The sequence below is a fragment of the Uloborus diversus genome, chromosome 9, assembly GCF_026930045.1.
Source record: "Uloborus diversus isolate 005 chromosome 9, Udiv.v.3.1, whole genome shotgun sequence".
Lineage (NCBI taxonomy): Eukaryota > Metazoa > Arthropoda > Arachnida > Araneae > Uloboridae > Uloborus > Uloborus diversus.
Genome location: NC_072739.1, coordinates 123,410,307 through 123,424,188, shown reverse-complemented (window position 1 = coordinate 123,424,188; position 13,882 = coordinate 123,410,307). Strand labels below are relative to the sequence as shown.

The 13,882-nt window shown below is 33.3% G+C and overlaps 1 protein-coding gene across 1 annotated transcript in view; it reads right to left on the bottom strand.

The window, feature by feature from the left end:
• Positions 1 to 1,518: 1,518 nt before the first annotated feature.
• Positions 1,519 to 13,882, bottom strand: part of LOC129229885 (putative methylsterol monooxygenase DDB_G0269788) — a 33,616-nt gene continuing 21,252 nt past the window's right edge. Inside the window, exons 7-8 of the mRNA XM_054864264.1 lie at positions 8,121 to 8,241; positions 1,519 to 2,585 (exon numbers count right to left, since the gene is read on the bottom strand). Coding sequence (XP_054720239.1) covers positions 2,414 to 2,585; positions 8,121 to 8,241 — 293 coding nt within the window. The 3' untranslated portion in view covers positions 1,519 to 2,413. The remainder of the gene's footprint in view (positions 2,586 to 8,120; positions 8,242 to 13,882) is intronic.

Here is a 13,882-nt window from a genome sequence, read left to right as displayed (position 1 = left end):
AAGGGGCAAAAGACCCCTTTAGAAACACCCGAATGCATTCAAAAAGGAAGGTGCACAACCAGACCCCACTAGGACCACGTACCAAATTTCAACTTTCTAGGACATACCGTTCTTGAGTTATGCGACATACATACGCACATCCGCACATACGCACATACATACATACATACGTCACGAGAAAACTCGTTGTAATTAACTCGGGAATGGTCAAAATGGATATTTCGGGTGTCTATACGTTCTTAGGCACTTATCCACGTGTGGTCGAGTCGAAAAAAAACTTAACATTCATTCGAGGTTGAGCAAAATGGAAATTAAGGTCGATTTTTGAGTCAAAATTTTTTCGCGAATACAATACTTCCTTTTTTGTAAAAGGAAGTAAAAAGATGTAATAAAGATATCGAGATAAATGAAATGCAAGACGATAAAATAATGTTTGTTAAAGTGTTCATTTGAAAATGTCTTACAAAATTTTTATTGAATTACGTTATTGCTTTATATGCTATTTTTCTCAACGTCACACTCAATGCTCTAACGCTTTATAAATAAACAAATTTTTAGTTAAGAGGCAGCAATAAAGAACTCAAGTTCAAACCGTGTTAAGAACAGTGGCGTATTTAAGGAGAGAGTCAACTTTTTAGTTGATCACACTCATGGGTCACTCCACGAAAAAGTCAACCCTTTGTCAAGTACGTTATCATTTTTAAGGGTAATGACGAAATTTTTTGTAAAAGAAATCATACACAAGTTTGTAATTTGTTAAGTAGAAAAAAATTTGTTCATTAATTTTTTTAAGATTATTTTCAATGAAGAGGCGTCACGTGCGGGACAAAATGACCATTTTCCGTTGAATGGCCCTCATCGGCTTTTGTTCCTACACACGATTAAACTAGTTAAGTCAACTCGGTTCAGTTTTAACAGCGTTGCTCAGCAGCTCCTTGAATAAATCGGCTCATTTAAGTGAAGTTGATTCAACTAAGTTGCATCATGCGAAGACAACGAAAAACGCCAATCAACTAGCTGATAGGCAACTTTTTCGAAAAGTTGTTTCCACTAGCCACCTAAGTATAGGAGGACTTAGTGACAGTCTAAAATTTTAGCTTAACCTAGTTTTAAAATTTTAATTGCGTAGGTATTTTTTATTTGATATATATGTCACTGTTTCAGTACAATCGAGGTGATGAGAAGCAAAGGGATGTAAGTGGGCATTTTCAAGTTTTGAGTAAAACGCGTTTAAAGATAACATCCTAGGTTTTCTTTCATTGGATTTTTTTTATAAATCATTCTGTATAGCTGCACTTACCAGGGCCACTAGTACCATCTCTTGCCCCAAGACAGAGGAGAGGTTCACCTATGTGTACTGGTTATCTCCAAATTTTTAATTTTGCCACTTACATACCTTTGCTTCTCACTGCCTCAATTCATGTAACTGTATGTATTGAGACTAAATGATAGAGTTTTCTTTACTATGATGTTGAGTCTAATGTTCAAAAAGACATTTCCAACCCAATAGAACTAAACTAAAACTTTATTGCAATGCTCAAATGCCATTGATAGAAAACAGTACACGTGCACTTGCACGGATTCAACATAATGTCTGACCACGGATTGTATGGAAAGGCAAACATCCGGCTTACGGGCGGAAATGGATGCATCTATTAGTTTTTAGGGATGTCATCTTTTGCAGATGTATGTTAGCCTCTAAATTAAGCAGAGTCTCGGAACACGCGCATCAAATTTTTACTTTTTCTCCTCATTCAGATAGACTCGTCTTAACTGGACGTTTGCCAATTCCATACAACCCATGTACACTCATTCTGAACTTCATGTACAGAAAATTAAAAGCCTTTTAAGCTGCGAATCAGCGCTCCCTGAGCAAATTTAAATATTTTGCAACAGTCGATATTCGCCATTGAATATGATCATTCACACACCAATGACATCAGCAGAAAGCCGAATGTTTCCGAAGAATCACCAGTAAAAGTTGACTTTCTACAGTTTTGTTGTTTTATAGTAACATTTTTAATTCCTACAATTCATGCTTTTTTTTTTCTTTGCTCCCCATATACTAAGGCATACAAACAATTGCAAACGTTAGAAAGTTTTGATAATAAAACGCTAACATGAAAACATGTATATCACAGTGATAAAAAGTACACAAGACTATAATAGCACATTCATGTGGAAATGTCCCGCATCTAAGCATGAATTTTAAAACGCTTTATAACTTAGTCTTTAAAATCAAAGCAAACTATCCATAACAATAAGCTTTACGGATACAAAGAAACTTCAAATATAAGTATCACATTAAACGTCAATAAACGTAACTAGTCAAAATAAGGATTTAACCATCCTGTATCAATTTTTTGTCACAGTACTTATTCAAGTACAAATGTACCTCTGAGCAACTGTCAATTCAGTCCTGGTGTTCTTCAACATAGTTCTTTTTTTCTTCTTCGGTGGCTTCATTCCACTCTTTTCCACGACCGTAAAATATATTTTCCGAATAAATTCTATCTTCTTTCCTCAAGGTATCATGAAGATAGTCGAACAACTTTGTGTTTAATCCAAAGTTCACGTGAAAGAACCTATAAATTTTTTAATCAGTATTTATTTAACATTTTAAGCAGTGGTAAAATTTATTCGTGGGCATAAATATTTTTCAGAGCGGCAAAGTGATATAATTAAGATAGCTTACATTTTTTTTAAATAAACAAATTGTATATTTCTATTAATAATTACAGTATATAACGAAATAAAAAAATTTTGAAAAAAAAAATAGAACCGACTTCAAAATTGCTCTAAGAAGTGAAAAATAATTTTATTCTTTAAACGCCATCGATAATACTTTTAAACATAATTTTTGAATTTGGCGCAAAAACTATCGATAAAATCATTCACAACCATAACTCAACTACAAGTTATAAATTTAACCAGGTCCAGTTTCTTCACTACCACATGTATTACGCATTGATGACAGCATATTTGAGTAACGATATAAATGTTTCGTTCCTAACTTTGGATGATTTTTTGAAAAAAATATGAACAAAGTATGGTTACAATGGATTTTACTTTTTGTTTTTGCGCCAACTTCAAAAATTATGTTTAAAAGTATTATCGATGGCGTTTAAAGAATAAAATTATTTTTCACTTCTTAGAGCAATTTTGAAGTCGGTTCTATTTTTTTTTCAAAATTTTTTTATTTCATTCTTTTTAGTGTAAATGTAGATATTTGAGTAAAAGTAAGAAGTTACCTAGTAAGAATTTCGGCTCTATATCACTGTATTGCTTTAGAAAAGCCTTTATTCAAAATTATCATTACAATTACTATTTATGTTACTGTTATATGGCACCAAACTTTTATAACAATGAGTTTCATATTGTCGCGTAGATGAAGATAGCGAAGACAATGAGAAAACCAAATGAAGCGAATACTCGTTTGTCTCAACTCGAGATCTTTATTCAGAACCACGAATGAACGTTACATCTCCTTATATACAACTTGAGAAAGTGCTGGAACTTTCCAGACTTGGAAAGATACAGAAATTAATAGAACATTCGAGAAAATACGGGAAACAGTAGAAACGAAATTTTAGTAAAATTCACTTTCTCCTAGTCGGGATTTGAACCCGTGTCGCTCGTGTGGGAGGCGACAATTCTACCACTGAGCCACCGTTATCCACGGATGATGCGAACTTTGCTACAGTATCATTTTAATCATTTAATAGGGAAATTGCATAAAATTTTCGGTTTTTTGCCCATAACTTTTTTTTTAAAGAACAAATATGGTCAAACAAAGTAATGGGACCTAAGTTGAGCCATCCCCTATCTATTACAAAAAGAATCATCAAAATCGGTTCACTAGGTGAGACGCTATGAGTGGACAAACAAAAAAAAAAAACATACATACGGTATGAACTGATAACCGCCTCCTTTTTGAAGTCGGTTAAAAACAATGTATTTTATAAAGAAAACTTGCATTGAAACATTCTTTTTTTTTATTTTCAGCAGTAAATGTGTACCTTCAAAAAAAGTAAAAAAATTTTGCTTTGCACGGGGCAAAGAAAAAAATAAAATATTTTTCTACATAAATGTTTTACTTGATTATTAAAAATAGTTTTCATACAATAAATGAATAAATAATGGAACAATAAGCGAATAAATAAATTAATTAATCAATTACTATGTAAGAAAAAATAAACTAATAGATGAAATATTGATTGAATAAATAAATGAATTTATGAGCGAAGTAATGTAAAGGAATTAAATGGTGAATGAATATGTAAGTGATGTTAGAAATAAATTAACATGTAGATGAAATTTACAATTTCACTTTGCCCCGCGGGCACTTGATAAATTGTATCAAACAGTTAAAATCAAATCATTCCTAATATTAACTAAATTAATATTGCACTGTACCTCAGTAGAACTCAATTAATATTTAAAATGTTGATTACAAAAACTTGATTATTTTATAATAACAAAAAATATTTTTGATAATCCATAAAACATTACAATATCTGCATAAAACTTTGCAAATGACTTGTATTATTATATAATCTGACCTTTAGAGCAATTTATTTTTGACTGGAATCAACTATCTGATTAAGAACATAGTTAAAATATTGCTTGGTAGGTGGCGCTGTAAACTGCAATTACCATTACTGATTTTGCCATTTCACTTTATCCTGCTATTTCATTTTACCCCACATTCCCCTACTTATTCGATTAAATCTCTAAAGGTTGTCAAACAATTCCGATTTTTTATTTAGAGTATTATTCAAAATGACTTTCATTAAAATTTAAAAAATTCGAAAATACTTGTGTTACTGTCGAGTTCTGAAAAATCGGAATTCGATAATCCCGTCAATTCCGATGTAACTCATTACCTGGAACAAGGTTTAAACGAATGAAAGCGTTAACCATGATTCAATGACAAAGTTCAGTTGGATTATTTTCACACGCATGGTAGTGTTGAATTTCTGTAATCATACTGTGTTAAACAATCATTTTCAAAAGACTTGGACATTATTTCTTCTAACACCTTCATACGAGGGTCGATACAAAAGTAAGGTTCTCATTTAGACACATGGCAGTGTGTCAGCCAAGTTCGGAAATCAGGCGACACATCTGCCAGTGTGTAAACGACTTTTGACTTCCTCATTTCTCAAAAACTATTAATTCTACGTGCTTGAAATTTTGTATGTCTAATAGAACTGCCTAGCAGACCTATAATTCTAAATTTCATGAATGTACCTCTTATAGTTATGGAATTATTACTATCTGAAAAGTGTCATTTTTTACACTGACTCACTCACTCACTCATCAAAATGTTTACGAACTTCCAAGTGTCTCACATACTTGAAATTTGGCATGAAGATAGATTTTCATGCATAGGTAAAGGGAAAAATCTAAAAAATCAAAAAGGTACATCAAAATAGCAAAAAATTGCGCTATTTTGTATGAGCATCACGGCGTAATCACTTAACCACGCGATTGCAAAATATTTCGCCAAATAAATCAAAACAAATGGGCTCGTCAAACGTTGCAAAAACAAGGTTGTTGAAGTTTTAAATTAACAATCTAATTTCGAAATTTCTAGTCAAAATCGGGAAGACTAAGAGCTAATGTACGTTGGCATTGCTGATAAATGGGAAAACAGATGATTATTGCCCGAAATTGGCGATCGCGCGATGTCCCCAGTTATCAAAATATCTTCATAACTTCTAATAAAAAGAAACCGCAAACAAGTGCACCGTAACAGCAGGGGGGAAAAAGGAAATCATATATTTGTAACATACGCTTTTGCATTTATAACTGTCTAAATAAGAACATAACCTTTGATTTAGCTTTTCAAAAAGTAATGATATCCCAACAAAACATTAATGTGAAAAAGAAGCCAAGTTCAGTTTAAATGAGGTGCGGGAAAGACGGTGTCACCGACAAAAAAAGTTCAGATCTAAACAGTTACCAAGTTCCATAGCAGTTCCTCATAGAAGTTGGATTTTCTCATGTTCTTCAATTCATTTAGAAAACAATTTTTTACTTTCTTTGACATTGGACTTAAAACTTGGCAAGTTTGAAAAAAAAAAAACCTAAAGATGACTAAAACTTGCCGCAAGTTTTAAGTCCAATATCAAAGAAAGTAAAAAATTGTTTTCTAAATGAATCGAAGAGCATGAGAAAATCCAACTTCTATGAGGAACTGCTATGGAACTTGGTAACTGTTGAGATGTGAACTTTTTTTTGTCAGTGACACCGTCTTTCCCGCACCTCATTAAAACCGAACTTGGCTTCTTTTTCACGTTAATGTTTTGTTGGGATTAATTTTACAGATATACAGCACTGTCTATTCGCATTGAAATTTACATCGTTGGAAAGAAAAAAACGTTTCTCTATTTTTATACAAAATCGCCATCATTTTTCTGTGATTATTGTCGATGGTGCCTTATCTTCTGCATCGAGTGTCACAGAATTCCACCGTCAGAGTGGGACATGACAGTCAACCAACCACACTGTTCTTAATTGCAGTTCGGAGCTCGAGTCTAGTGATTACTACTTGTTTCCTAAGTTTAACACATTGACTGCGTCGTCGACAGCCTATATATGGACTCCCTGCGCTAAGCTAATTATTTAAAACAAATTGAAGGAAAACAGTTTTATTGGACTTTTTATGAACAATACAGCATACAAAACAAATTCTATATATTTTTTTCTAGAAATTTTCCACACTGATATTTTTCAAAGCAAGGGGCAACACATAAGGTAGGTTTGGACGCACATGTTTTGCATTGATAACGCGATTCTTTTCGAATGTTCAGAGAATGGCAGACGACGCATTTTCTTACATATACTTACATATGTAAGACATATACTTACGTTTACTCATTCTACGTTTTTATTTACTCACAGACTACAGCACAAAAAACTCGCGCGCTATCTCGTTTGATCGCGCGCACGCTTGCTTGCATCAGAAAATGTTTTTACAGTAAACGCAGTAGTGTGGACCAATCTTGTGTTCTCTTTTTGAACCTTATCTAAATGTTCGTCTATGCGCGGCAGAACAGACAGGAAAGCCAATGGAACCCGCTGAAAAAATATAGCAACGTGTTGGCTGAAGGACGAGTTATCTCGTCCCTAGCGCATACAGCATAATTCTGGAGGACGAGCTATCTCGTCCCTAGCAGTCAATGTGTTAAAGGACATTTTGTTGGCCACGTTTCCGGAGCGACGACGTAGTCAAAAAAAGGGGTGAAACGCTTGCTCAACGAATTGGCGGTGGAATTCTGTGTTATTCGATACAGAAGTTAGCGTACCGTCGACAATAATGCACATAAAAAGTTGGCGATTATGTATAAAAATAGAGAAACGTTTTTTCTTTCCAACGATGTAAATTTCAATGAGAATACACAGTGCTGTATATTTGTAAAATTGATGGGAACCTTACTTTTGTATCAATCCTCGTACATACTAATATACAATTAGATTTTTACAATTACTTTTACAGCTAACGAAAATTATACTAAAGATATTCAAAGACGGAAGAGTTTCTGAATGGTCCGGAAATATTATCCAGAGTTACATCTCTTGTAAAGAAGTGTCTGAAAAATCGTTTCCTTCACATAGCAAAATAATTTTGCAACAAGAATATAGAATAATATTTGTTTATTAGGTAATAGTTTTCAAAAAATTCTTATTTAGTGACGGGTTTGAAAGACTGAATGACTGGCAACTTTGAATCTCGCGATATGTTTATAAACTTTTGAAACTTAATATTTGGCATCTTGAGTCGTTGTTCTTAAAAAAAATGGAGAGTTTCACTTTTGTAAATAGACATAGTTATTTTTGTCCAGACTATTTTTCATGGAGCGGGGCTAAGAAATTAGTAAAAAATACGTCTGGAAAAATATTTTAAAAATCTAACTAATTTTCAAACTTTCAACTAAAATATTTCTAACCATAGATTTCAGAGAAATTTTTGATGCTCTTAACACTTAGTTTGTTAACTATCATTGCTAGAATAAAACTTAAATATCAAATTTCACAAGAAATTTTTTTTTAATTAAAAAAAATATTTACATTATTTTTCGCAAAACTGTTCTTTGAAATAATGCAATACTTACTCATGATGGTTATCATGGAACATAGAACTTGGTTGCCAAGGCCAAATGGACTCGATCTTGATTCCAGAATGTCCAATAACGCTGTAGTAGTATTCATATAATACTAAAGATATGTACACAACTGGAAAACATAAAATTTACAAAACTCATTGTATGACGTAATGTATTTTTTGTACAATAAAAATCACATTGCTTTTTATTGGTAGAGTACGTTTCTGCAAAAGTTATGCCACTTCGCACTATTTTTTGCTCGGCGTATTTCATTACTTTAAGCATCGAATCTGTGTTTGAGTTCTAGTACTGATTAAGCCTAAAAAGCTATTTAATGTAAACCACCACGTTGACATATAGATTTCTGACAACATATCGAAAAAACTTCATATGAGGCAGTGAGAAGCAAAGGGATGTAAGTAGCAAAATTAAAAATTTGTAGATAACCAGTAGTGAACCTCTCCTCTGTCTTGGGGCAAGAGATGGTACTAGTAGCCCTGGTAGTGGCTGCTATACAGCATGGTTTAGAAAAAAAATTCGATGAAAACCTACATAGGTGTTATCTTTAAACGCGTTTTACCCAAAACTTGAAAATATCCACTTACACCCCTTTGCTTCTGACTGCCTCATATGGCAAAAAAAAACTATCTCAAGTACTGAAACTATATTTTATTGTACATTTGTATTAATACTAATTTGTTTTGTTTTTTTATACATATATTGGGGAAATTTATTTATATTTTACCCCTTAATCGATCGTTACTTCCTTTTAAGGTGTTAGTACGCGCTAAACTCGATCGCTGTAAAGTTAAAATGCATCAAAGAGTCCGCAATTTTATGATCAGTAGTTTGTCATAATTATATTAGAATTTATTTTGCGTTTTTTGCGTAGGTTTAATCTTTTGCGTCAACATATACTTGATACGTTATTATATATAACAATTATATTCATCTTTATTTTTGTTTATGATTAGTAATAACTTATGTACTAAAAAAGCTAAATATATAAGCTAATTATTTGTATTATTTTAGAAAAATAAGTACATAATGACTAAGAGTTGTATATTTTGCGTACTTCACTTAAAACAATCAAATTTGTAAAACTTTTGTGTTTAAACTTGTATTTTACTGTGCATATGCAAATTTATATATTTATACTTTTCCTGTGGCAACGTCTCTGGGATTGCAGTTTTATACTGCGGTCTCTGGGACGAACAGGAGAAACAGTAAGACTGCGGCGGCATGATGTACGCAATATAATTGTTCTTCAATAAAAACCAAGCAAAACTACAAATGTGTTAGCCTCAGCTATTTCTCAAAATAAGTTTTACAGTCCACTACCAGCGATCAACATATGGTCCAGCAGCCGGATAATAAAATGGCTAAAACATATAATAAAGCTGAGTTGAACCGATTAAGGGGACGCGTAAAAGCAAAGCTCACGATTATAACTAAATTTGATGAGAAAGATAAAGAATTGTGTGAGAAGATTAAAGTTGAATGCGAAAGTAAATTACGTGATATCTCGGAATTAAAACAAGAATTGAAAAGGCTCTTCGAGTTATACGGTGAGTTAAAGTTGGATGAAAAAGAAGAATTCGAGTGTGATGAAGTCTTCATGGAATTGGACTCTATCTGCGACACTCTGGAGGTAAACATTAAATATTTCCTTACTGGGTTTACTGATAAAACGGATAAGTCTAAAACTGAGGACTTTAGCGCTAATAATTCATTAAAGTTTGATTTGGCTGCCAAATTGCCTACTATCCCGTTACCTAAATTTAGCGGTAGAATTGAAGAATTTGCTAACTTTAAGGGTCAGTTTCAATCCATGATTTCTACTAATGAAAACATTTCAGAAACTCAAAAATTATTCTATTTAAAAGCTGCCTTACAAGGTGAAGCAAAAATGTTAGAAACTAGTGAGGACACGTTTAAATCCTTGTTTAGTGCATTAGAGGCTAGGTACGAAAATAAACGTACAATAGTGGATCTCCATATTCAGGAAATATTAGGATTAGAAAAAATAAATTTCGAAAACTCAAAATTGAGAAATTTATCTGATAAAGTTAAAAAGAATTTAAGAGGCTTAAAAGCGCTTAATTTAGAATGTAATGATCTTTCAAATGCGATAATAACGAACATTGTTCTTCAAAAGCTAGACAAAGATTCTAGAAAGGCATACGAATTATTTGTAGCTACTAAAGAAATTCCGTCATTACATGAATTATTGCAATTTATAGATAACAGATCTAATGTGCTTGATCAATTAAATACGAGTATTTCTAACAAAAATGTAAAAGGGTTTCAAAATCCTATGTCAAAACCCAGAAATTTATTTATTAATGCCGATAAAAACATTAAACTTTGTTTTATGTGTAATGAACTACATTCTTTATTTAAATGTAAGCAGTTTAACAATTTAAATATTTCTCAGCGCTTAGAATTTGTAAAGAATCACAAATTGTGTAGAAATTGCTTAAGGCAACACAAGTATAATTGTCGTTCAACATTCAAATGCTCTGTATGCTTTAAAAGGCATAATACATTGCTACATTATGAAAAAGACAAAAATGGCAGTAATTCAGTACCTTCAAATGTAAATGTTAACAATTCGTTTTCCGCGATAAAAGAATTTTCGTACAAACAAGAAGCGTCACTCGTCAGTGTGCTTCAAGGTCAGAAACCTGAAAATAGTGGGGTAAATCAGAATGTTTCTATTAACGAGTTGTATAGCGAGGAATATTTCAGTAAAACGGCTAAACGCGATGTTTCTGGTAGAGATATAGTAAAACTTCCAATAGAGGAAAAGAGTAGGTCATTAAGCAATTTGAAAAGCTCCAGAGATGTCGCAGAGAGATATTCGCCATTTCTTGCCACTCGTACTCGAGGGACTTTGATAGATGAAGGACATCAAAATTTTCCCGATGCATGTGAAGTTGCACGCGGGGACGTTTGTGTCAATGACGTTCTGTCAGGTTCGGAAATTTTGGATCAGGCAAGGTTCCAACAGTCTGATCTCATTCAAGTTTTGCATAAAGAAGAAATGGAACTCAATAAATCGATGTCTAACCATCCCGACTTACTACACATAAACTGTGAATATTCGTTTACGCCTCAAGAAATGACTGGAAAGACATTGGAAATGTTGCGTTCAAGTTCGGATTATTTTACATTTGAGGTGACTGTGAATCTCAAGGAAAATTACACGAAAGGTGAAGTTCCTTTTACGATTTCTAGAATTTTCGAACCCCAGGGTCCAATACAACCATTTATTTCGAAGGATAAAATGTTCCATCAGAGACTTTGGGTGTTGTTACTCAAATGGTCGGATCCTTATCCCCCTAAGGAGTGGTGGAGTTTTTTGAAACAACATCCAGTTATAAATCAAGTGCAAATTCCAAGGTACAGTCATCTTTCTATCGCAATTACTATTCAGCTACGCGGATTCGCTGTTGCTTCAAAACAAGCCTTTAGAACAGTCGTCTACTTGAATTCGATAGATGCGTTTGGATGCGCAAATACGAGTCTCTTGTGCAGTAAATTAGCTGTAGCTCCTCTAGAGACCTCAACAATTTCTCGTTTGGAGTTGTCAGCGTTCCTTCTATTAGCGCGACTTACATCCAAGATTTTACCTGTGTTGCAGTTGCTGATGGACCATATTCACCTGTATAGTGGCTCGACCATTGTTCTCACCTGGATTAAAACCCCTCCCGAGAAGTTGAAGCCGTTTGTATCCAATGGCATCAAGGTAAGTCAATCTATGGATCGAAATTACCAGTATCAACATACCTCTTCTAAAGATAATATAGCGGATATTATCTCTCGTGGACAAGATGCAGATGTTCTCTTGACAAATAAACAGTGCTGGGAAGGACCAAAGATTTTAATAACTCTATTAAGTGAACATTATTTTGAACTGAATGATCTCAATCAATCGTTATATTTCAGTAAACTGAAAGATGCTCTTGAAACAGTTTTAATTGTTACAAAAAATGTGCTTTTGGTAAATTTCCTGAATTTGAGTAATTATCGAAAATTAATTAATGTATTTAGTTATATTCTTAAGTTCAATTATAACTGCAAGAATGAAATGAGGAAGGTTGAACCTTTTACTGCAGATGAGGTCACTGCCAGTGAATTGAAACTTTTATCGTTTGTCCAGTATGAAGGTCTTAGAAATGATTTTCAGCAGCTAAAATCGGGAAACCCGGTTAAAATCTCAGGTAAATTAAAATTGTTACCTTTTCATGATAAAGACTTAAATATCAAAAGACTTGGAGGTCGTTTATCAAATTCCGAATTATCCTTTGATGCGAAGCATCCAATAGCAATGCCTAAACATCATAAGTTATCAAAACTCATTTTATTAGATTTACATCGAAAAAATTGCCATCTTGGTGCGCAAGCACTATTGCATGCATCTAGATTAAAATTTTGGATAATTCATGGAAGAGATCTCGCCCGGAAAATTGTACATGAGTGTGTGATTTGGTTAAAATACAAACCACGATTTTTAGAACAGAAAATGGGAGACCTTCCACCTGAACGCTGCCAACAAACATTTCCCTTTTTGAATACTGGCACTGACTTCGCAGGTCTATTCTATATTAAAATTCAATATCAATTTAAAGATGCATTGCAAAAGGTATTTACAATATTTGTATGTTTATCATCCCATACTTTTCATTTTGAAATTGTGTCGGATTTAGCATCTGATTCGTTTATTGCTTTGCTAAAGAGATTTATGCCTTGTCTGGGAAAATGTGCTGGTTTATTTAGCGATAACGCAAAAACCTATATCGGTGCTCACAACGAACTCTATCGTTTGCACAATTTAGTAAGCCAACCAGATGAGGCTTCATCAAAATTTATTTGCTTTGAAATAATCAAATGGAATTTTATTCCATCTAAATCTCAATATGGTGTCAAATCAATTAAATTTCATTTAAAACGCGCAATGGGCAAATTGAATTTTACTTACGAAGAACTTTTAACAATCTCAAATCATATCGAAGGGATTTTAAATTCGAGGCCTTTAATGCCACTTCCGAGTGATGCAGAAGAAATAGAGGTTTTGACTCCGGCACATTTTTTAATTGGCAGAACAATGTTCACAGTGGTAGAGCCAGAGTTGTTAGATTTGTCTGATAACAGATTAAAACGATGGCAGCAAACAACAAAAATAATTCAGCAAGTATGGAAAAATTGGTCGAGAGACTATTTATGCAATTTACAACAAAGGTCAAAATGGTGTTTTTTGAAGGAAAACATTGCCATTGGGGCAGTGGTTTTGATAAAAGAAGATAATATGCCTGTAAATTCGTGGAGCTTAGGACGTGTAATAAAGGTTTTCGAAGGCCGGGATAAATGCATTCGAGTCTGTTTGGTAAAGACTGAGGGTGGTACATTCAAACGTCCCATAACTAAGTTAGCAATTTTACCTGTTCCAGTGTAAAGTGGATGATTTTAATTAACTATACCTATTTTAATGTTTACATGTTTTAATTGTAATTGAGTTTTATATCTGTTCAATTTACTTCTGAGCATTTTATGGTATTTTACTGATAATTTTATTGATTAATATTTTTGAAATCTATCTATTTCAACGCCGGGAGTATGTATTTTACTGTGCATATGCAAATTTATATATTTATACTTTTCCTGTGGCAACGTCTCTGGGATTGCAGTTTTATACTGCGGTCTCTGGGACGAACAGGAGAAACAGTAAGACTGCGGCGGCATGATGTACGCAATATAATTGTTCTTCA